Here is a 25,197-nt window from a genome sequence, read left to right as displayed (position 1 = left end):
CGTCCATATTGAACATCCTGACACAATCGTTGAAAACTTCGTGTTTCCAAACTCCATTGGGTAATTTTTTACCCAAATTGACTTGCTCAATGAGCAAATCAAGCATTTTACAGTCTTCGTCAGACATCCGTGTGTCGTATGACCTCTTTGTAGTGATATCCATAATGTCTTTACCTTTCCTCCTTCCAGCCATCTAAAACTCATAACAAGTAGACAATGAAACATAGAGCTTAAGAAAGAACCAAAAACTTCACATATCATAGTTAAAGCCTTCATACATAAAAGGATAAGAAACTTACCAGAAGAGCATCACCGATTCACACAACATAGTTGTTGGAGCCATATGTCCTTAATAAGCCAATTTTTTCTTTTTAATATAATTGGTGATATGAACTCACACTAGTTGCCAAGGTCAACAAATTTCTACTTTCCTAGTGGAACTAATTGACTAGATAGACTGGTTTGTGCACTTATCAATTTATTTTTTCTGAATCAATTTTAACAGGAGTCAGCAAGCAATATGTGTTTAAAAAAAAAGTCTTGTCCAATGGGGACCTTAGGAAGATACACACTATGGCCCGAGGATTGAATTTATTCTAATGGGGATCTAATTTATGAATAAATCCAAAAATCCAGTTGATAACTTCGTTTATTGTCACGTGGCTTTGCATCAACATCTACTCCCTCTCCTTTTCTGTCCAAAATAGGAACTGAAAAAAATGCTTGAACTCGAACAATGAGAAAAAGGAGCAAAGTGCCCCTCCTCTAGCCCCATGTTTTTTTCTTGCCTCTCAACTCCTGTGGGGAATCATATTATTAATTATATGATCTTCCTCTGACGCTCAAACATGAAATTTTTCTTAATGCAGAGCATGAAATTGTTAACCAACATGAAATATTTCTTATGCGAGATGTCTGAGAGAAAACTCCAATACTTCAAGATAAACAAAAGAAAAGAAAAAAAAGAAAAAAAAACAAATGCAAATAACTTCATAAATACCTCAAATCGAGCCGGAGTGGTTGCAGAGAGGGGAGACTGGTTCGGCGAGGGTCGTCGGTGTTGGGGACGACGAGAGGAAGAGAATCAAGCGCCGGGGAGAGGTCCCAGAGGGGGCGATTGAAATCACCGATGATCGCGAGCAAGGAAGGAGTCGGAGAGGTTACAAAGAGAGGGGAGAGCTCTCGCCGAAGGTCGTCGGAGCTGGGGACGGTGAGAGGAGCGCCGAAGATAAGGTCCCAGGGCGATTGAAATCGCCGAAGACAAGCGAGCGAGGGAGAAATTTTTTTTCTCCTAAACCCTTGTTCAACAGACGCTCCTCCCCGACAGCGAGATGTATTTGAGCGATGGTAAGTTAAATCCGAGCTCGAACCCTCGGATTTCACTTACCATCGTTTTAAGCCTGAAACGGGGGAAAGCCAAATACAACTGTATTTCACTTTCCCTCGTCACTTACTGAGCGCACTAACGGGTTTTGGCCCACTCTCCCCAGCGTAAGTGAAATACACTTCACTTATTGAGCGCACTAACAGGCCCTAAGTTCCTCCATCATGGAATCCCAACCATTGACATTTTTTATATTTTTGACGTGGTATTAAGTTTCTCCATCATGGAATCCCAACCTTTGAAATTTTTTATATTTTTGACGGGGACAAATAAATAATGGTATGAAGCCACCTCTTCTTCAATAATAATGTCCCCAAAGAGACATAATTGTTGCAGTTGAATATAACACAACAATCTTCCAACACATAACACGAACCAAATAATAAACTTTGTAAAAGAACCCATGAAATAATCCAATGTAAAACTTATCCACAACATATGGATAAAACTTTCTTTGATGCACAAGCTTCATTTGTGCTCTCCATTTCTTGAATATTTTGGTCACATAAAATTTATCCACAAAATATGGAATAAAATACCTTTTTCTTGTACTTCTCCCCCTCAAGTTAGGAGGTAATGGTAGTGATCCCAGCTTGAACCAAATATCATAGATGTAGAAATAAGCCTAAATGACGCAAAACAATCGGCTTAAATTCGGATTTTTCTATACAACAAAATACCAGCATGACCTTTGATTCTTCCAATGCGAATATATCTTTAAATATAGATTAGATTGACATAAAATTTTCTCCTTCTGAAACTAGACTTAAATACCTTTCATCTAAGTATAACTTCTCTGCATAAAATATAATTATCAAAAGATAAATAATCTGAAATATTTCGGTCTCTATCATCTGGCCGAACTAAGTATTGTTTCTCCTTTTTTTCCAGCATGACCATTGACTCTTCCAAGATCAATATCTCCTTATAAAAAAATTATACCAAGAATTTGTTGAATAGGTAAGAAAACAAACTTACATATCTTTCTTTGATATATAATTCTCCATATAAAGTCTCTTTCTTAATAGCATAAAATACCCAGGAAATTGAAGCTTTCTGCTATTGGTCGAATCTCTTTTACAATCTGACCTTTGCTGCTTCAAATATCGATTTCTCATTGTAGATAACTTAGATAAAAATTTTGTTGAATAGGTAAAAGAATTGACTTACAGATCTTTCTTTTTATATATATTTATCCTTATAAAGTCTAGTTTTTGATAGCATAAAATACCTCGAAAGTTTAAGTTTTCTGCTGTTACTCGAACCTCTTTTGCAATTTGACCTTCGCTCAATCAAATATCGATATCTCTCTGTAGATAACTCCGATTGGAAAAAATCGTTATTCCTTGGACATTAGACTCAAATATCTTTCCGTCAATATATAATTTGCAATATGAAAAACTCAATATAGAGGCGAAAAACGCAAAGCAATCTACAAGTGTAGGGACTGAAAAAAATAACTGCGAACCTAGACTTAGGGTTTAAGGTTTAGAGAAAAGGATCACATTACCTCTGTGGGTTGACCAGGTCAACTCACAGAACCTGCTCTGATACCATGTTGAATTTATGGAAAAGAGAAATACTTCATTGACTTAATTAACTTATCATAATCAGAGTACACGAACCTCTATTTATAATAGAGGAAGGTAGTAGAGTCCAATTACAATAAAAACTACCTTTGTCCCAATTACACCCAAACTCTAACACTTATAGACAAGTCCTAGCATAATTAAATAACTCAATATTGATAAAAGACAAACATAACTCAAACTAGAACTCTTCTAAGATGTGACCATAAGATAAAGATGTCTTTGTGAGTCCTTGGTCTTCCAACTTATGTGATAAAGATGCCAGTGTCAAACGCCTAGCCAATACAACCCAAAGACCGGTCTGTTAAGTACGGAAAGCCAAATACCTAACCCATCAGTGGACCAAGGGTGGACGGAACCTAACCCAGGTGGACCAGAACCACATAGATCTGACACCCACCGTTCCCATTCCCGTTCCCTACCGCTTCCGCTGGGATTCAAACGTGGAAAGTGGTGCCCAGCTTTGATACCATGTCAAACACCTAGCCAATACAACCCAAAAGACCAGTTTGTTAAGTGCGGAAAGCCAAGTACCTAACCCATCAGTGGACCAGGGGTGGACGGAACCTAACCCAGGTGGACCGGAACCACATAGCTTTGACAACCAACTCGTGGTAATCATGGTGGGTCTTATGGGCTTAGGCCCATTTTATAGACCTTCCTTGATCATGTGGGCTTGAGCCCTATCTTCCAACACTTCCCTTAGTGGTTCTAACTACTATGTGACATTTATTGATGATGCAAGCAGAAAGGTATGGGTCTATTTCCAGAAAAAGAAATTCGATGTCTTTGATACCTTCAAGAGATGGAGAGCAATGGTTGAGAATGAGACAAATTTGAAGGTGAAGTGCCTAATGGGGGAGAATACATTGAGGATGATTAGAAGTGGTAATGTGCTAATAATGAAGTCAAGATGAAGAAAACCATTCCTGGAAAACCTCAACAGAATGGTGTGGCTGAGAGGATGAACAGAACTTTGAATGAGCATGCTAGGAGCATGAGATTACATGCGGGATTGCCAAAGATGTTCTGGTATGAGGCTATTAACACTACTGCCTATTTGATCAACAGAGGTCCCTCAACACCATTGGATGGCAAAATACCAGAAGAGGTATGGAGTGGCAAAGAAGTAAACCTTTCTTTCTTGAATGTTTCCTTTTATATATATGGGTATTTTTTAAGTCCTTTGAGACTTTTTATTGGTACCCTTGGGTTTTTTATTTTCGTCTTGTGAATGACAGGCATTACACACTTTAGTGATTATTATCGCTATTGTTGTTTGAAATCCTTTGAGGTTGGTTTCAACTTATGCTTTATCACTCATTTCTACCTTTTGAGAGTTTGTATCCGATTTCATACTGTTTTTTATGAAAGGCGATTTTATTAAGAGAGAGAACCAAAAGAAACAAAACAGGAGAACTATCCCCTAACAACAAGTGATTGCAAGAAGGATCCCTGCTTGGCCAAAACATTGGCCATAGAATTAGTTGATCTCAGGATATGAAACCAAAAACAATCAAAGAGGCTGACAATTTTCATAATTTAAAAAAAAGTGTCCCTATGACGCCACAGAGGCATTGAGGATCGCTCACACCAACCAATCACCATCTTAGAATCTCCCTCGATGTGAATGGGGCCAACGTAGTGATCACGAAAGACTCGGAGTCCATTAAGGAGGCCATGGAACTCAGTCATCGTGGAGTCCGCAATAACGAGAGGGCAAGTGTGGTGTCCGGTTTCGTACTTATCCTGGAGACACCGTGATGGAGGAGATCATTATTACATCTATTTTATTTGTTTCAAACTGGGATCATTGCCATTACTTCCCAATTTGAAATATATGATGTAATTTGGGTGAAGGGTATATTTGTAATTTATGTACTTTTAACATCTATAAATAAAGGTTAAGGGGGAGGGTTTGGAGATCTTCCACAACCCTAATTCTCCGACCTTTTTCTCCTTCTTCAAATTTGTCACTCTGCTTCTCTTGTCTAGCTGGTATACCCTACTATTTTCTCTCGTTTCTGCCTCTGTCTGTCAGCGCATTGACATGATCAAGAGATGATTTTTGTGACGTGGTACCAGAAATGATTTTCGCTACCACCTCGTCAGCTGGGAAGATGTTTGTATGCCGATGTCCTTTGGTGGTCTTGGGATCATATGTACCAAGGAGATGGGATCTGCCCTTTTGCTTAAGTAGTTCTGGAAACTTAACTCCACCTCGGCGGGCTCTTGGAAATCGATGATGGCCTCCAAGCTTCGATGTCTTGGCGATAGATGGATTACCGATGGCAGCAATCATCATCTCTCCCCCATTTGGAAGGCTATATTTCATCTTTTCCCTATTTTCTGCATTGTCATTCGCTACTTTGTTGGTAATGGATCCAACCTTTGGTTTTGGACCGATTGGTGGTCGAACGATGGTCCTCATGCCACATCTTTCCCCCCGCTTCTCCAACTTACCATTTGTTGTGATCTCTTTGTCGCCGATGCTTGGTAAACCAGTTCTTGGGATCTTCGTTTGAGATGCGGCCTCACTGATGTGGAGCCCATTACCATTTATGGCTCGATTGACAGACTTGGCGGTATTAAGCTTCACACTCAGGTGACTAACTGGATGATTTGACTTCCTGGTGACAGCGGGTGTCGCTCAGTTTCCTCTGCCTATAGTCTTCTTATGGGCTGGACCAGGCCCCCCATCTCTCACCCGGCTGCCATTGCTTGGCATCTAATGGCTCCTCCTAGGGTAAGATTCTTCCTCTAGGGTGCTTGCCACAATAGAATCCTCACTACTGACAATCTCATTTGACACGACAATACCTCTCCTGATCCCCTTTGCCCTTTCTACGGGCTGGAGGTTGAGACCACTTGCTACCTCCTTTTGCATTGCACCTCCACCTGGCAGATTTGGACTTCTCTGCTCGACAATATGGGTCTCCAGTTTTGCATCCCTCATGACCTGAGCACCATGTGTTGCTACCCCTCTAGGGTCCGTCTTCCTAGCCTGGGTAAGTTCCTTTTATCCGCCTGTGTTGCTCACATCCTTTGGTGCCTTTGGAAGGAGAGGAACTCTCGGCGTTTTGATTCTCTCACACTGCTGTTGAGTTCATTTGTACTGCTACCTGCCTCATTTCCACTTGGATTCGCACCAAAAAGGAATTTGCATACTTTTCATGTGCCCCTCAAACACGGCGTAACTCTTGGGCCTTCTCCACAGCCTCTGCATTTTTCAGAATCACTTCAGCAACCAGCTCATTGTGGAAGAGGACTCAAAAGTGGTCATTGGATGGTGCTCCTCCCCCTTTTTCCCTCCATGGCATCATTGGCAAGTTTTTCTTGGTATTATGGACCTTTCCTTTATTCCCTGCTCTGGTCTCATGTACTTAGCCAATTCGGTTGCAGACTCTTGTGCTAAATTTGGTTCCCTCCCTTCAATCTCTTGTTGTAAGGGGAGGCCTCCCTTGATGTATTTTCTTTCTCAGTTTTGAAATAAATTCATCACCATTTCATTAAAAAAAAAAAAACAATGAGTGGGCTAGTAAACCTTTGGGCATAAATTTGACAACTCCCAGCAGAAGAGAAGAAATTTCATCTTCTAAGGCGTCTAACCTGCCAATAGGGCCTTAATAAGAAAAGTTCACATTACCATTATGGTCATGCCAGACACCACCAATACCTGAACAACCTGGATTAACTATCAAACTCACATCGAAATTTAATTTAAAATATATATCTGCATGGTGAGCCGACTCACATGAATGAACATTGAAATGAACAAAATTAGTCCAATTTCTCTGCAACATTGAGCTTGGGTAAGAAGGAAATAGGTGAAACACATGTACCCAAGATATGATTGAATGTGTTAAGGAATAGTCCCACATGGATTAGTGAATACAAAGATCTTGAGTTTATTAGTTGGGAAAGAGGTTTCCTAAATTGACTAGTCATTTTGGGATAGAGCCTTGGATCCAATTTAATATGGTATCAAAGCAGGTACTCATATGTGGGCTTGCACCTAAAAACTATCTACTTGTAGAACCACAAAAGAGGGCCTACACCTAAAACTATCCACTTGTAGAGCCACAAAAGAGGGCCTACACCTAAACTGCCTACTCCTAAATTATCTACTTGTAGAGCCACAAAAGATGGTCTACATGTGAGGGGGAGTGTTAAGGAATAGTCCCACATGGATTAGTGAGTACAAAGATCTTGAGTTTATTAGTTGGGAAAGAGGTTTCCTAAGTTGACTAGTCATTTTGGGATAGGCTACCCAATTTAATAGAATGAACAACTTTCTCAGTAATCCCTCCAACTGAACTACTACCACTGTCCTTGATGTTCCTTCCAAAGATGCCAAAGGACCGCGAAAATTTGCATTTTTTAAAGTTCCCTGCCCTTAGAAAATGGACCTGAATAGTGCTGAACAATGAAGTTGGCTACTGAGGAAGGAAAGCAAGTCATAATGCCAAATTTCTCTAATACAAAGCTTCATACCAATATGATGAAGAACATGAGAAGAGGTCTCGTTCGCTCCTCTACAGAACTTACATAAGCTATCCACAACCATCTCACGAGCCAACTCATCTCAGGTTAAAATTTTCTTGTGACAAGCTGTCTAAACTAAAAATAGTACCTTTTCTTTGAATGCTATGAAGTTTTATTAAAGAAAAACAAAAACAAAACAAAAAAAGCAACAAAGAGGGCCAATGTCTCTAACAAGAGAAAAAGGTAATACGGATAAAAATGTGGACGTATTAGGCTATATGAGAGGGCCTGTTGAAGGACAAGACATGACAAATTTTTCTTTTTACTCTTAACAGAATCCTTTTACTATAACACAATCCTTGGCATAGAGTGGATTGGGCCTTTGGCTCAAAGGCCACATGGGAGGGTTTCTGGTAGAAGGTTTAGGTTCAAGTCATTAGGGATATGGAGTGTAGTGAGTGAGTAATCAACATTCAAAAAAACATCTGGGGTCTTGATTATCTTTGTCCTTATCAAATTTGGGTGTAAGCTTGAGCCAAATGATTACAGTTTTCATTTTTAACAATCTGCTAAGGCTTCTAAGGATACTCTTAGTTTTGAGTATTTTGTAGTATTTGATTTTTTGTAAGTTGGCAGTTCCAGCTTTGCACCATATTTTCTTGTTGTCTGATGTATCCGTTAATGGCTTTCAGGGTTCTAGATTTTCTCTAGCTGCTGCAGTTTTACAAGAGCTTAAGCTTCTCCCTACAGGGACCGAAACACAGCAAGTTGACTCATATATCTGTTCCCTTGGAAGGGTAAATTTTGAAACTCCACATATTTGTTGTTTATATGAGAAATAGACCATATGATCTGTTATCATAAGAAATCAGAATATTTTCAAGGTTATGAATTCTTTTAGTGTCTGCTCAATTTCAGCCTTATACTAGGGTGGAGGCTTATGACCAACTTCACTCACAACTAACTGCTTGAACAGGACTCATCAGATGTGGCAAAAATGAAAACTGTAAAAATAAGAGAAATAGATAAAATAGAGAAGAAAGAGAAGAAAGAAGAGAAAGAAGAGGATTTAGAAACGCTGCAGTGTGTGCCACACTCCACGAGGTCAAAATTCAACCTCTTTTATTAAATATGTCACTTAAGTAAAAAAATGTACAATGTCAGAAATGCCCCTCTAGGCTAAACTGCTTCCATCTCCTTGAATATAAAGCTTATTAACCTTAAAGTTGAACCCAAAGCTTTGGTGAATACATTACCAAGTTGATCTACAGATTTGACATAGAGAGTAACTATGGCTTTACTCATCTTACCATCTCTAATAAAGTGGAAATCGGCCTCAACATGTTTAGCCCTTTCAAGAAATACAGGATTACTTGCAATGAAGATGGTAGCTTGACTGTCACAATACATTGTCATAGCATCTTTAGAAAGGAAGTCCAATTCTTGTAACACAGATTTAACCCACAAGAGTTTGCTAATTGTATGTGCTATTGTCTTATACTTTACCTCTGCACTTGAACGGACAACAATAATCTGCTTCTTGCCCTTCCAACTCATGAAATTACCTCCAACAACCACACATTATCCTCCTCCCCTAACAACAAGAGATTGAAGGGGGAGGGGTATAATTTAGCGCACAAATTAGTAGCCGAATTGGCTGATCTAAGTACATGAGACCAATTAGAAATGGTGGATACAATGTCCAAAATATCAAGAAAAATCTGCCAATGACGCCATGGGGGGAAATATGAGGTGGAGCACCATTCAATGACAATCTTGGAGTCCCCCCAGGAAAGGGGACCACTGAAGTAATTTTTTCAAAATCGCAAGCCGTGAAAGAGACCAGATAGTTCAGCAGTGGTCAAGTCAGCAATTCCGAGAGGGCCAAAGTAAGAGAGGATGGCAGTGTCTCCTGGATCAAAAATCACCACACCAAACCCAGCCAACCCCGGGTTCCCAAATGGGCTACCATCAAAGTTTAACTTATAATATCCAGTGGGAGGAGGTTCCCCAACAGCAACTTGGCGGGGGGTAGTGGGGACAGACATCTGAGCGATAATCTTCCAATTGGTGCGGACCGGGGCACAAGAGAGGTAGGCAAACTCTTTTTGGGAGCGGATCCAAGTAGATGTGAGCCCAATGGCAGTGAAGGAAACCTTAGCAGTAGAGCGAAAAGTACAGTCAAACCGTCTGGAGTTCCTTTCCTTACAGAGGCACCAAGGAACGAAAGCAATGCAGGCAGCCAACAAAAGTTTGCCTAGGTTGGGCAGTTGGGTTCCAAAAGAAAAACAACACATGGTGCTCAGGTCAAGCGGGATGCAGAAGTTGAGTCCCATGTTGTCAATCATGTAGGTCCAGACCTTCCACGCAAAGTCACAGTGGAGGAGGAGGTGATTCACAGTTTTAGCCACCGTCCCGCAGAAGGGGCAGAGAAGATCGGGAGTGGTGTTGCCACACCTAATAAAGTTGTCTGCAATAAGGATCTTATTATTATAGCAGGTACTCCAAAGGAAAAACTTCACCTTGGGCGGGGCTGAGAGGCGCTAGGGAAGAGCAGCCGGATGTGGGACAGGAAGCCGGGTCTATCTCATAAGATGACGTTAGGCCGAGGAGACCGAGAATCGCCCGCTGTCATCAGGGAGCCAAATCATCCAATCAGCCATCTGAGGGCGAACCATAATACTATCGAGACTATCAATCAAGCCACAAATAGAACTGGCTTCCTCATCAGTAAGGCCGCGTCTAAGGTAGGGATTCCATGAGCCATTCCGCCAAGCGTCAGAAACAGATAAGTCGCGGCTAGTGGTAAGCTGAAGTAGTGATGGGTAAGATGAGGCAAGAGAGCCATCACCCGACCACCAATCTGTCCAGAAACGTAGACTAGAGCCATCTCCAACAAAGAACCAAATGGCAGTGCAGAAAAAGGAGAACAAATGAAACATGATCTTCCAGATGGGGGAGAGATGACGACAGTTGCCGCCAATGGTCCATCTATCACCAAGACATCAAAGCTTGAAGGCAGCCATTGGCTTTCACGAAGCCACCAAGGAAGAGTTGACCTTCCAAAACCACTTGAGCAAAAGAGCATGTCCCATTTCCTTGGTGTGCCTGATCCCGAGCCCTCCCAAAGATTTTGGCTTACACACTTCATCCCAATTGACAAGGTGATAGTGAAACTCATTTCCAGGCTGGATCAAACCAACCATTCTTTGCCAGTCAAGGTCCAACCGAGCAAAGAAGCCAATCTCCAATGATCAACCGACATTGACAAAAGATGACAACAACTTCCTTCCGATAAGTTTGGCAGAGATATCAGAAGTCAACAATCAGTGTACCAATTGATGGAAGATCTGCTGGAAGTGATCAATTGCCAAGCAATGGAGTAGAGATAGATTCAGCAATTGCTAAACAGGGGTACAAGATTCAGAGATCAGACACAGATACTGCTGACAGATAATGGAAGAGCACCTTCTTCTCCAAAGATCATGATCAAGAGAAGAAGAAAAACAACTGCCAATGTTGCTGAGAGAGCAGCTTCTTCTCCGAAGATAATTTCTCCCTTGTTATCAACACCTATGGTACTATGCAATCAGCAGCATCACCACTGATACAAGCAACTAACATTGAGCAAAAACGAGTTTGGAATTTTTAAAAAATCATAACTACGAGTCCTGAAAATCAATGCTCTGATACCATGTTGATTCTCAGGACTCCTTGGATTACACCATGGAGAAAGAAAAAAAGGCAAGTTGGGGAGAAAAGGGAGGAAAATGAGGTTATAGACTTGATTTCCTAACCCTTCCTTTAAGCTCAATTTATAGATTAATGAACCAACAATATTACAATTATGCCCCTAGAACTTAACCTAATTACATCAATGTCATCTCTATAAGATGACTCTTTATTTACCATCATGCCATCACTATGTGGGCCTCGAGCCCATCTTCTACATCTCTTGGATGTATGGGCATTCCTTGGTCTTAAGGGCTTGGGCCCATCTTCTAACACACTTGGATGTGTGGGCCTTCCTTGGTCGTGTGAGCTTGGGCCCATCTTCCAACATACATAATTCAATCCTTTCAATTGGATCGTAGTTATCTGAATAGACAGAGAATTTTACATCGAGCTCTCAGTAGTCCTCTCGATAGCAACCCATGTGCTGGAATCAACCATTAAATATCACCAAACATCACAATTCAGTACACTAGAGCATTAATTAACCAAATGGAAACACTTTCTCCAAATTTCTATGCTTGCACAATCAAGTGGGTCCCACATTGAATTCAATTAGGGCAATTTAGCACTCAATTCACTCAATTTAGAACCAATAGTGATAACTTCCAGCAATTGAGACCATGAATCGATGAGAAATGACCCAATTGCAAGAAATCAGGAGGATGATGCAAGCATTGGGTTGATGATGCAGGTAGATTTGAAAAAATTTCTTCAATTGGGATTATCAAACACTTCTAAATCCCAACAATCAATCAAATAGAAGCAATAATCATTAGCCAATAGGCTAAGATAGGCATAAAAAGGGGAAAATGAAATTTTTACCCTACCAATCCAGAAATCTGGGAAAAACCTTCAAGGAGATTGCTAAAAATGGAGAGAAGATCCAAAGAAACTTGCCCAAGACTTGTGTTACTGCTTTGATGTCATTTTAAGGAATAGTCCCACATGGATTATTGAGTACAAAGATCTTGAGTTTATTAGTTGGAAAAAAGGCTTCCTAAGTTGACTAGTCATTTTGGTATGGGCCTTGGACCCAACTTCATATGATATCAAAGCTGATACTCATATATGGGTCTCCACCTAAATTATCCACTTGTAGAGCCACAAAAGGGAGCCTACACCTAAATTATCCACTTGTAGAGTCATAAAAGAGGGTCTATACCTAAATTATCCACTTGTAGCGCCACAAAAGAGGGCCTACACCTAAATTACCCACTTGTAGAGCCACAAAAAGAGGGCTTACACCTAAATTATCCATTTTTAGAGCCACAAAAAGAGGACCTACTCCTAAATTATCCACTTATAGAGCCACAAAAGAGGGCCTACACGTGAGGGGGAGTGTTAAGTAATAGTCCCACATGTATTAGTGAGTACAAAGATTTTGAGTTTATTAATTGGGAAAAAAACTTCCTAAGTTGACTAGTCATTTTGGGATGGGCCTTGGACCTAACTTCACACAAAAAAAAACATTTTTGATATCTAGTTGGTATAACGGCCAGCCCTAATTAACTATAATAGATATCAAAATCTGAACAAATGATAAGCAGGCAACAGGAGGAGGTCTCGAAGACATCTACCTCGTAAGTTTGTGTGTAACCTTTTGCCACAAGTTGGGCCTTATACCTCTCAATGGAATCATCAACCCTATATTCTATTATGTACACCCATTGGCATCCCACTATTGTTGCATCTAGTGGTGGCTCACACAAAGTCCATGTTCCTTTGTTAGTCAAGGTTTCCCTCTCAGCATCCATGACATGTTTCCAACAAGGGGACACTAACACTTCTTGCATTCAAGAAAGAATAGAGCAAGTGGACAAGACAATGCAAAAGTATCAAACAATATATGGAATAAGATGATCAATACCTTTTTGGATACAAGCATGATTACTCGTGAAGAGAAACTGGAAGATTCAAATTATTTACCTCAGGAGCAGTAAACGAGTGTTGGCACAGGTGGAAGAAGAGATACTGTAGTGGTATCCCGGAACAACTTCAGGAACTAGTACAACACTATAAACATCCTCCTCAAAAAGTGGAGCAACAACCTCAATACCCATAGGAAGTGAATTAGACTCAATTGACTAAGAAAAAAATGGAACATTCTAAAAAACAAAAGGTAACTCCAGTGGAGACATACATTTTCCTGGTAGATGGACAATAATAACACATTTTTTTAGAGCACGAATACCCAAAAAAAACATTTAACAGCCTTGGGAGATAATTTATCAATAGAAGTACCAAGAACCTGAACATAACACAAATCCAAATACTCATGGGTTGAGAGGAAACAACTCCATTGTCGGGCTTGAGGACTCGTAATGGAATTTGTCCACCAAATGCAGAGGGTATTCTATTAATCAAGAAACAAGTTGTGAAAATTGCATCACCCCCATGATGTTGAGAAACCTTCATTTGAATCATCATTGTGCAAACAACTTGAAGTGGCAATTTTTTCATTCGACCACACCATTTTGCTGAAGTGTATACACACATTATGAATGGTGAAGAATTCCATAAGTAGAACAAAATAAGCAAACTTAGTGTTCATGAACTCCAGCCCATTATCAATATGCAAGACACGAAGTCAAGTACCAAATTGAATTTTTATTTTATTAAAAAACTTGATGAATACATCAAAGACTTCAAATTTCTTTTGAAGGAGATACACCCAAGTGGACTTGCTACTAACCAAATAGACTGGGAACTTGATATTTGGAGTCATTTGAGTGAACAATCTCAAATAAACTATGCACTACAAATGAGAAGGAAAAGACGTTCTACGGTGCTTCCTAAGCTGACACAAATCACACTAAAATGACGAGGGTAACTCTAAAAATAGTTGTTGGAGCTTCACTAGATATGGATGTCCTAGCCTTACGTGCCACTAGAAAGAAGATTCTACTGTCTGAAAGACTGAGGGTTACTGATGGATAGAACCTTCCAAGTAGTAGGGGTCTCCACTTTCACAACTAGAGCCAATAATCCTCTTTGTCTAAAACTACCGAAAAATACAATGAGTCGTAAAGAAAGTTACATAACATTGTAAGCCTATTGTAAGATGACTTATAAACAACAAATTAACTAAAAACTTAGGAACAAATAAAACATAATCTATTTTTGTTTTAGAGTGAACTTTATTAAAACAAAAGCACCAACAACAAGCAAGCAAGTTAGGGGAGCGCACCCTTTACAACAAGGGATTGGAAGAGGCTCCCTACTCAACAAGCAAATCAACAATAGAATTAGCAAACCTTGGAATTTGGAACCAAATACAGGTAATGTGGGGTAATAAATCCATGTTTTCATAAAATACATCTCAATATCGCCAAGGCGGGGTAGAGAGTGAGGAACACCAGCTGATAACCCCTATAATGGCCCAAGAGTTACCAATGACTCGGTCTCTAATGTGAAGGTTGATCGAATGCGTTCCCATGTGCTCATCCATTATTTCCACAAAATTTCGGTTCCACTTGGCAAGAATGCCCCCAACAGAGCCTATTGCATTAATTGCAGTCTATTTAACGTGAAGGTTACTCCAGAGTTCAAGAACAATTTGGTCAGTCATACAAGAAACTTTGGTTTCTTGGAGGAAGACAATAGATGCTTTATAGGAAGAAGTCTTGGATACAAGATCTCTTCCAACCAGAGTCAATTCCATGAGAATTCCAAGACAAAATGATCATTGACCAAATCGTTTATTGACTCCGGGGTTGCGGTTGACTCCAGGGAGGGAGGGGACCTTGGAAAATGGCTCATAATCTCTACTAATCTCATCATCTCATTCTAGGTATCTTCGTCGTACTTGTGTCTTTCAGATTAAAGGGCAGCAATGAAATCATCATTTGATAAGAAGGTCCGCCTTTCGGTTGCCGAAATTGTCAAGTAAACAGTTGGTAGGACGCTGGGTTCTCTTTGATTTGATGGTTCCTCAGGCCGTGCAGGAGTTCTATTCCTGCGTTGATAATTGATTACCCTCGGTTGGTAGGGATTACTCTTTGGAGTAGAGGTTCTTGCTCGATGAGGATTATGTGTTAAGTTGTGAAGCCTAATCAACGCCCTACGCTCAGTCGGTACGCGGTCCACGATATATTGACTATTGTTTCATTAAGGTTAGTTTGGGGATTTCACGCTTGTAATCCTGTTGTCCTAATTTTCTCTTTATATTTGAGGGCGCCGTTGTTAGGGTTTTATCACCCGAAATATTATCATAGGAGCAGCATCATCTATTGCAGCCGAAGAGGTTAGAGAAGCGATTTCTCTTGTAAACTATTTCATTATTATAGTGGAATTGCCGCGGCGAAAGGCAGAACGTAGTTTCACCTTGAGGTGAACCTGTATAAATCTTCTTTGTTCTCGTGATTGTTTTTTCCTTCTTCTGCATTTATTATTATTGCTTTTGTTAGGTTGGAATTAGGGCGTCTAATTCCTAACATTACGGAGGACGGGGGTATGAGCACTTGATTCGGTGTCCAATTCTGGGTACAAGAAGTTGGATGGAAGATTAAGAGTGGGTTGCTGGGTTGAAGAACCGGCGTCTAAAGGGGAGGAGGATGTAGACATTTCTGGGGTGGTAAGGAGTGAGGGAAGACGGAGGTTTGAAATTGCATAGGAGGGCTCGGTTTGCTGGTTGTTTTCAAGGGGGCAGGGCGGTGGGGCCTGACATTGATTAGTGATACACTATCGGTTAGGTGGAAGTTGGTTGTTTGACTCGAGTGCCTGGTCAACCGAGAAAGTGGTAGTGGGTTAATGGGATTTTGGGGGACCTCAAGTCGAGGTATTTGGTATGGGACGTATGTCGAGGTGTATATCTGAGAATTTAAATCATATTAACCTGAAAATTGAACCTAACATCCACCATAACTAGACAAATACTTTCCTAGTCTTAGAGGGAAAATACGCATATATAAAATGAGCAAAATACCCTCAACTGAAACAACTTTAACAAAAACAGAACCTCATCTTTATATACTCATTTTTTATGTCATTTTTCTTTACTTCTTGATCTATGCTGCTTGTTCTTGTCCCTTTAGATGATTCTGGGTTTCCACTTCCTACCACTTTTAGCTTAACAGCATGCGGCGCTAATGCATTATAGTACTATGAGACAGATCACACTACAATAGACTTACCAAATTCTAATGCAAATTAAAGAGAAAATGAGTGGAGTTGGGAAAAAGGGGAGGAGATTGAGTAACTTTGAAGGCTACATGTCAGTATTTTTTCTTGACAATGTAGGCTTCATTATTGTCCTTGCAGTGTTTTGCATAACTATCATACTCACAACTTGTCATCTTTCATTGCCCCCATGATTTGGGACCATTGTTGAATGTGGTTCCTTCTCCCTGGAAAGATGAACTTTAGCTGAATTTTGATGGTAGCTTGCATGAGAATCGATTTCACTTGGGTGGGAGAGGTCTCCTCCATAGATAGCTTGGTAGAATCATTTACCTGAGCTAGGGGTGCGATCATACCTGCACTAATGCACCGTATCCCATCAGAACTCCGAAGTTAAGCGCGTTTGGGCGAAAGTAGTACTAGGATGGGTGACCTCCTGGGAAGTCCTCGTGTTGTACCCCTTCTTACTTCATCAAAAAAATCATTTATCTGAGCTACATATTCAAGTTTGAAGCCAACGTCATGACTAGCTGACCCAAGTCTTCCAACTCCCTCTTTTGTGGTTTTGTCAATGCACCTGTGTAAGCTCCCTCTTAAGGATAGTACTGTTCTCTTTTCAAGCATTTATCTAACTCTTATGTGAGATCTGAAACTTCTCTTCTTCACCCTGTCATGGAAGTCTAGATCCTTGAGAATAATTATGACATATTGTTCAATTTTTCAATTTGTTTGGCCTCTTCTACCTGTTTCAAGTACTTCACTTCTGTATCAATTTCTCATCATTCTCCAAAAAAATCCCCTGACAGCTAGAAGAAGCTAAACTGTTGTGGGCCCAAGGACAACATGACATGGCGATCAATCTTGCAAATTACATCTTAGACAACTATGAATTGAAAGATCAAGCTTCAAATGCTCGCCGCATGGTTGGGAAGTGGTTGGCAGAAACTCGATCCAGCAAGTTAGTATAGTTATCTAGCTAGCATTATGTGTTCTAAATTGTTAGAGATATTGCTAATATATTATTATAACCCCAAATTGCTTTTTGTTTACCCTGTTGACTGTGCAGCTCGAAGATTATTTTAGAGAAGTACCTGAAACGTGCAGTTGAACTTTCTGAGCAAAACACGAGTGCAGACAAGAAGAATATAGCAAGACGATGCCAATCATATTTCCATCTTGCTCACTATGCTGATGCACTATTTCGGAGTAATGAGGAAAGACTAGCCTCTGGTGAGTGGCAAGCTGCCTTGCGACTAAGGAGACACAAGGTAACTCCTTGAAGCCAATCGCATGATGTGATTTGTTGCATCTACTAGTACTTACTAATTCCACATGTTCAGACTAAAGAGTTAGAAGCCCTGTTTCGACGAATAAAGAGTTCATCAAAGGTAGGCTTGTGTGTTGAATCAATCATCTTTCATACTTTTTGAGTTTACCTCAAGTTGTCATTTGACTTGCATTTATGTGCATTAGAATGAAAAAACTGACTACTCAGCGAAAATAGTGGAGCTCCAAAAGCAGCTTGCAATGGACAAGGAAGAGGCTGACAGGTTGAAGGTATAGTTCTCAGCAAATATTGGCTCTAATAACATGTTTCTTTTTCAGAAACACAACTGCAATAGGAGAGGCTCCCTCAGTGAGTTGTTCACAGAAAACTCCTGCTCACACCAAAGTGACTTCTCAGTGGTTTGCAAATGTAGTGTTGTGCTACCAGGAAGTATCGAGAGAAGTTAAAGATCTTTCCTATATCTGGAGAATCTACCATTATCTCCTGTCTGTAGTATCTTAATGCCCAAAGAATGTACATTTACAAGCTGCTTACTGTCCCCGCTGCTGATGATTTCACTTCCTCACATCCAGAATTACCTCTATCATCTTTCTTTTTCTTCTTCGTCCTCAGAAGCAGCTACCATCCTCCAGTTTCCCCTAATCAGTCCACTTGGGAGAGATGTTAACATTTTGAAAATTTACTGATAGAAAGAGTCGAAGGTGAATTATTTGTGCACTTGGACTGCCATTTTTTTCTACTGCTTTTCTTCCAAAGACACCAAAACACGGCTTCCACAGAACATTTGGGGGAAGTGCCAGTTTAATTTCTGGATGGCAAAGCTTAACCTGAAAATAGCTCCAATAAAGCTCATAAACTTAAAACGGTTTCTGTAAACATTAAGGGTTTAGGGGTTGGAAGAAGAGAAAAGTGAGAACAAGAAGAGAAGGAGAAGAGAGAGTTGGAGAGAACTCCAAAAGAAAGTTCATTGGGGGTCGTGCATGACCCCCAGCTCTATTTAACAGATAGGTTTGAGGAAATTACAAATATACCCATACCTACACAATAGTGATTCTTCTCCTTATATCTCCCTATCTATGTATCCTATGTACATGAATTAAACCATAGACATAATTCAATGTGTAGAACAAGATTCCATATAAAAATAACTCTGCTGAAGTAGTGAAATGACCAAAATACCCCTGGACATATTTTCTAACAGATTCACATAAAATAAATTCAGTTAACCCATTATAACACAGAAAATAGATCCTTCTATCTTTGTACTCCAACTTGGACTGAATATACTCAAATGTTAGCTCCCATTCACAAGAACTCCTATGACTGAAACGGCAGGTTCCTTGTTTTGTTCTTCATAAATGTGTCCAAAGTTAAATAGCTTTGTTTCCAAACTAGCAGTTCAATTGGACAAAAAAACATAGAGAAGAGGCAAATGGCTTTGCAAGCATTTGAGCTAGTTATTCCACTATTTTTATTTTATTTTTGAAATGATTGTTATTCTACTAGTTAATAGTTCTAATTAGTGGCTTGATAAATATATGCATGTTTCAACTGCAGAATGACAGAGACAACTTCCTGAACCTTTCTTTGGAAGGTTATCAACGTTGTTTAGTCATAGGAGACAAGTACGACTTACAAGGGGTATGTGCTGTTGTTCTTTAATCTCTTTTATCCTTGTCTCAATACGTGGGCATGGGATAATTACTTTCAGCCAGTTAATGGATGATTGAAAGAATCTATTCAGAGGAACATTGTTTGAAGGCCCGGTTTATGTCAAAGTTCAACAGTGTTTTTCTACCACTACTTGATAGTGAAGATGTGATGTATTTTTTTTATTGCTGCCCAATATTTTTCCACTATTTTTTTGCTTATATGAACTTTCCACCAGTATGTTGTTTCAGGACTGCGTTGCATGATACTCTTTAATGCAGTTATTAAATATTTCAATTCTGAAGCATAACCACTATAACAAAGCTTCAGCATGCTACTTATTGTTGTTCAGGTATTTCGCTTAGTCTCGTTGTGGTTCAGTCTCTCGAATATGGAAAATGTAATTAACAGCATGCTCAGTGCCGTCAGAGAGGTGATTTATAAGAAAACTTATTTTTTTTTACTATATAATTTTCAAAGTAAGAGGCTACTATTAAATGGGGAAAAAGAATGAGTAATTGTTCAAGATTTTTTGTATTTGATAACTATTCTTGACTGCATGCGGACTGTAACAGCTTAGTCCTGTTTTTGTATGACAAGGAAATAGTTAATTGACAATGTAGCTTTCAGGTCCAATCTTACAAGTTCATACCACTGGTATATCAAATAGCTTCAAGAATGGGTAGCTCAAAAGAGGGGATAGGACCAGAGAACTTCCAGGTTTAAACTGTTATTAATGTCTTTTACTTAGAGAATCATAGAAAAACTGTTTAAGCAAAGTTGTTTCTGTGTCTGCAGTTTGCTGTGGTTTCACTTGTGAAGAAAATGGCCATTGACCATCCATATCACACTATATTTCAGGTACTGAAAACAGTGCCAAATTTGGCTTATCTTGTTGCTGTTCTCTATTCCAGTTTAATTTGTGGTTGGTCTTAACCTTTTCATTTTACACTGGCACTGAGGAATACCTGATAGTGGCCTTACATGTCAATTTGTTATGTCAGCTGCTGGCTCTGGCAAATGGTGATCGTATTAAAGACAAGCAACAAAGTAGAAATTCTTTTGTGGTTGACATGGACAAGAAGCTTGCAGCAGATAATCTCTTAAATGAGTTGTCTTCACACCACGGAGCTAGAATAAGACAGGTATCTCATTTAGCCATCTTGTTATATATTATTCTTTCTGCGTGAAACTTGAAAAGATTTGGTCTATACGATTATAATGCAATCTATTTTACTATTTTCTAACTTTTCAGATGAAACAACTAGTGGAGATTTACATTAAACTTGCAGAACTAGAGACAAGAAGGGAGGTCAGTATCCATCTTTGCAGAAGTTAAGAAGGTTTAACATTTCTTATGCTTTGTATCTCAGGTCATCCCTTGTTACCTGTTTGAACTTTTACGACAAGATAAATTTGCCTTCATTAATAGTTTTATGCATATTAAACAGGACACAAACAAGCGAATTGCATTGCCACGAGAAATTCGGTCCATTCAACAGCTTGAACTTGTAAGTGCCATATCTGATAACTTAGATTTCTCTCATCCTTGGGAATAATTTTTTTGTACTTTCTCCAATTCATAAGTTTCTTTCACCTGAAATGAAAGAAAAGAAAAAAGAATAACTTGTAAGCATGGAAACTTGGCCTAGACTAAAATTGTGTTTGCCTCTATAGTCGTGAATAGAGAACATGTTAACTATAACTATTTTTTCTCTAAAAATCTGCTTGTATAGGGGCCCAACATATATATTGCAGTAACTGGGTCAAAGTTTACTGATAAGATTAGCAAATTGATAATGCTGCCTAAAGTTGGGTTCTTTTATTTGTCCAGCTAGTAGATTTATGAAAAGGCAATGTTACTCATCAATGCACTTGGTAATTTCTTGCTAAAGATTAGTATGCATATCTAATTCTGAAAATTAAAAGAAAGTGATGTATTGAAGAGAGAAGAAACAGAGAAGGAAGTGGAGAAGATGGGAGAAAGAAACTGCGTGAATCTCAGTCTTATTTAGGAGTATGGTGGACCCCTAGTTCTCTTATTAGACAACTTAAGTGAATTACAAAGAAGAGGAACATACTGCCCTTATGACACTGACAGCAATTACAGCCACAAAACAGCAATGAAAAATGATAAAAATTACACCATTGAACTTCCTAAATTAATTTTTTTTCTAACTAGAACATCAACACATAATAATAGGCTAGTACAATTACCAAAATACCCCTAAACTCTAACACTGCCCCCCAAGCTTGGGCATAATATCCACCAACCCAGCTTAGAACAAAAACTGATGAAGTCACGCATTCCAAGGGCCTCGGTGAACACTTCTTCAATCAGATAAGTGATCCTTACATATGGAGTAATCACTTTTTCACTTAACATTGTATCACAAGTAAAATGGCAATCCACTTCTACATGTTTGTCCTAACATAGAATACTAGATTGCTAGCAATGAAAACTATTGCTTAATTATCACATAAAATTTATTTGCACCACTCTCCCTAGACCAAATTCTTACAATGCAAATTTCACCCACATAAACTCACTTAAAGTTGTGCCATAGCCCAATATTCAGCTTCATAACTTGATATGGCACCCACATTTTTCTTTATACTCTTCCAACTTACAAGGTTACCTCCCACAAACTCACAATACCCTGTAGTAGACTTGTTGTCTAACTTTGATCGTACATAATCTATATTTGAAAAGCCCTTAATGTTAAGTATAGATGTGGTTCATAATGTTACCCTTTACCAGAAGCCCTTTTCAAGTACTGCAGAATTCTTTATGTTGCCTCAAGGTGCATCTTCCTGAAAGTTATCATAACTAACTCGTAATTCCAATAGCGAATGATATATCTAGTCTAGTTACAATTGCATAAATCAATTGGCCAACCAGTCTCCAATACATAGTTCTATCTCTAAGTGGTGGACTAGTCTCCAATATATAGTTCTATTTCTAAGTGGTGGACTATCTTATTCATGCAAGTTCAAGTTCAAGTTCAAGTTTAAGTTCATTTTCATATGTGTGTCTACAGGTTTTTCACCCAATAATCCATGTTCACTCAAAATATCAATTATATACTTCCTCTGAGATAGAATCATACTCTTTCTTTTGACCACTTCTATCTCTAAAAAGTATTTAAGCATTGTAAGGTCCCTTGTCTGAAAGCACCGTTCGAGATGTTTCTTAACGTCCTCAATACCTTCAACATCATCTCCAGTGAATACAATATCCTCTACATACATTACTAAAATAACAACACCATACTACTGCCTATGTAAAATAAACAAGGAGTGATCATAATGACATCTGATGAACCCAAATGACATCACCACTTTACTAAATTTCTCAAATTATGCTCGTGGACTGTTTTAAACCATTTTACTAGACATAATCATATACTTTTAGAATTGAAAAATTCATTTGCAAGATATAAAGTAGTGTTAAGTTGGGTCCAAGGCCCATCCCAAAATGACTAGCCAATTTAGGAAACCTCTTTACCAACTAATAAACTCAAGATCTTTGTACTCACTAATCTATGTGGGATTATTCCTTAACACTCCCCCTCACATGTAGACCCTCTTTTGTGGCTCTATAAGTGGATAATTTAGGAGTAGGCAGTTTAGCTATAGGCCCTCTTTTGTGGCTCTACAAGTGGATAGTTTAAGTGTAGGCCCTCTTTTGTGGCTCTACAAGTAGATAGTTTAGGTGCAGGCCCACATACGAGTACCTGCTCTGATACCATGTTAAGTTGATTCCAAGGCCTATCCCAAAATGACTAGCCAACTTAGGGAACCTCTTTAACAACTAATAAACTCAAGATCTTTGTACTCACTAATCTATGTGGGATTCTTCCTTAATAAGTAGGAAGTCAAATACATTGACAGACAATCTACTTGATTCACTTTGTCAAGAAAATGAGAATAGATGAGTCAACTAGCTGTGAAATAGGAAGACAAATTGACTGTAGTACAAAGAGAGGTAAGGGCTTTGCTGTTTTTGACTATTGTGTTTTTAAATTATTTTTCAATTTTTTTGTTTTCAGCTACTTGGTTCATCTTTAGTTTTTGTATTATTGCTTGTTGGAAGCAGAACGAATGAGTAGAAAATTTCAATTTCTGTTTTACATTTTTTCTCTTTAAGGTACCTGTTGTGACAGCTACCATTCAAGTTGACCAAAGCTGCCAGTATCCAGAGGGATCTTTTCCACACTTCAAAGGCATAGCAGATTCTGTCCTGTAAGTAGAAGCTAACATCCAATACAAAAGATGGAAACAAAAAAATGCCCTTATCCTGCTTCATTTGCTAATAATTATCCAATTATTGTTTGATTGCAGTGTAATGAATGGTATAAATGCTCCAAAAGTTGTGGAATGCATTGGTTCAGATGGCTGTACCTATCGCCAACTTGCTAAATCAGGAAATGATGACCTACGACAAGATGCTGTATGTAGTTTTCTCAAAATTTAAAGTACTATTTTGCTTCCTGTATCTATGAAGAAAGGGTGTCCAATGCTTTATAAATCACGGCCAACCTGAGTTCCTCCGCCATTTGGAGGAAGAGGCCTGCTGGTTAGGTTCAGATATAAATGGCTAAATGGCGGGGACCACAGCATGACCGTCAGGCTCCAGTGGACCCACTACATTATAGTTGAGATTATTTATTTTTATAATCTTTTTTTTTTTTTTTTTAGCTTATCTTTCCTGATTTTACTGGATTTGATCAAATATTGATCTTATCTGTTTCAGTTTTAAATTTCAATTTTAGTTATTAATAGGCTGTAAATGCACGTTGGATGCAGCTTTGAAGATGGATTAATAAAATTTTCTTCCTATTATCTCTTCTCTCCCTTTCTTCTTCTTCTCTCTGTTCTCTTTCTTCTCCTTCTTCTTGTCCCTTTCTTCTTCTTCTCCTCTCCAATTTCTTCTTTCTTCCTCTCTTTCTCAGGTCTTCTTCTTATTCCCCTTCTCAATTCTCCCTCTTCTCGTTCTCAATTCTTCTTCTTCTTCTTCTCTATTTCTCTGTACGGAGCCAATTAATCAACAATTCTTCTTCTCTGTTTCTCTTTACATAGCCAATTCTTCTTTGTCTGAAGAAGTTACTACAGTCGTCATGGGGTTCAGTTCCTATACATTTGCTTGCAACTCTGGATAGATGCAATTATTTTTGAGTGATTGGATACTATCATATTGTTAAGAAGTTTGTTGGAAATAATATTGTGTTAAAGAATGCTATTGAAAGAAATTCAGTCAGTTTATCAAATTTGTGACCTTGAGTAGAGCTGTGCAGGTTATGGAACAGTTTTTTGGTCTGGTAAATACCTTTCTACGGAATAATTGTGATACATGGAAAAGGAGATTAGCTATACGTACTTACAAGGTATTTTAATTATAGCTGATTCATTATTTTGTATTTTGAAGGGCATTTTTTGCATTAGTTTACTCTTTTTGTTTTTTGCTCAAATGTCAACAGTTTTTTCACTCTTATTGCAAGATTCATCTATACCTTGCTGTTAGAGAAAAACTTTCCAATTTTTTTTTGCAATATTTTCTATCACATAGAATATCAGTTCCCACATTACCCTAGCACATTTAGTCTATCCAACTTTTTTATGTTATGTGTTGATGAAACAGGTTGTTCCTTTTACCCCTAGTGCTGGTGTACTTGAATGGGTTGATCGAACTATCCCTCTTGGTGAATATCTTTTGGGAAGGTAAGTGACCATCTCTTCATGCTGTGAGGTGAGTCTTATATTCAACTATGGATGCTCATATCATTGTAATGCTCAAAATTATTTATACTCCATCAGCAAGAAGGATGGAGGGGCACATGGACGATACAGAATAGGGGATTGGCCATTTAGCCAATGTCGTGAATACATGACAAATGTGAGTGTATTTTTACCCATTTAATGCAACCATTTGCAGAAGATGCTTATTA

General features: G+C 38.9%; 1 protein-coding gene and 1 non-coding gene across 7 annotated transcripts in view; both read left to right on the top strand.

Moving 5' to 3' along the window:
• LOC137936533 (serine/threonine-protein kinase ATM) overlaps positions 1-25,197 on the top strand; it is a 128,226-nt gene that overhangs the window by 99,424 nt on the left and 3,605 nt on the right. For 4 of the 6 annotated variants that reach the window (XM_068781262.1, XM_068781261.1, XM_068781260.1 and 1 more), the window contains 17 exons: positions 8,151-8,255; positions 17,118-17,269; positions 17,378-17,579; positions 17,652-17,699; positions 17,785-17,868; positions 19,157-19,240; positions 19,602-19,682; positions 19,880-19,969; positions 20,048-20,110; positions 20,254-20,394; positions 20,505-20,561; positions 20,701-20,760; positions 23,400-23,494; positions 23,594-23,702; positions 24,547-24,636; positions 24,891-24,970; positions 25,067-25,145. In XM_068781262.1, coding sequence (XP_068637363.1) covers positions 8,151-8,255; positions 17,118-17,269; positions 17,378-17,579; positions 17,652-17,699; positions 17,785-17,868; positions 19,157-19,240; positions 19,602-19,682; positions 19,880-19,969; positions 20,048-20,110; positions 20,254-20,394; positions 20,505-20,561; positions 20,701-20,760; positions 23,400-23,494; positions 23,594-23,702; positions 24,547-24,636; positions 24,891-24,970; positions 25,067-25,145 — 1,620 coding nt within the window. Of the gene's footprint in view, positions 1-8,150; positions 8,256-17,117; positions 17,270-17,377; positions 17,580-17,651; positions 17,700-17,784; positions 17,869-19,156; positions 19,241-19,487; positions 19,683-19,879; positions 19,970-20,047; positions 20,111-20,253; positions 20,395-20,504; positions 20,562-20,700; positions 20,761-23,399; positions 23,495-23,593; positions 23,703-24,546; positions 24,637-24,890; positions 24,971-25,066; positions 25,146-25,197 lie in introns of those variants that run through there. The other 2 variants (XM_068781264.1, XM_068781265.1) reach the window with 2 other exon arrangements.
• Positions 16,654-16,772, top strand: LOC137937891 (5S ribosomal RNA). The gene has a single exon (XR_011109679.1). It is a non-coding gene; the product is annotated as a 5S ribosomal RNA (ribosomal RNA).

Source organism: Aristolochia californica, unplaced genomic scaffold, assembly GCF_029961685.1.
Source record: "Aristolochia californica isolate CCGP_79_NKW_82.1479 unplaced genomic scaffold, dmAriCali1.0.hap1 SCAF_7, whole genome shotgun sequence".
NCBI classification, from domain to species: Eukaryota; Viridiplantae; Streptophyta; class Magnoliopsida; order Piperales; family Aristolochiaceae; genus Aristolochia; species Aristolochia californica.
This window is presented reverse-complemented; position numbering and strand designations above follow the sequence as displayed.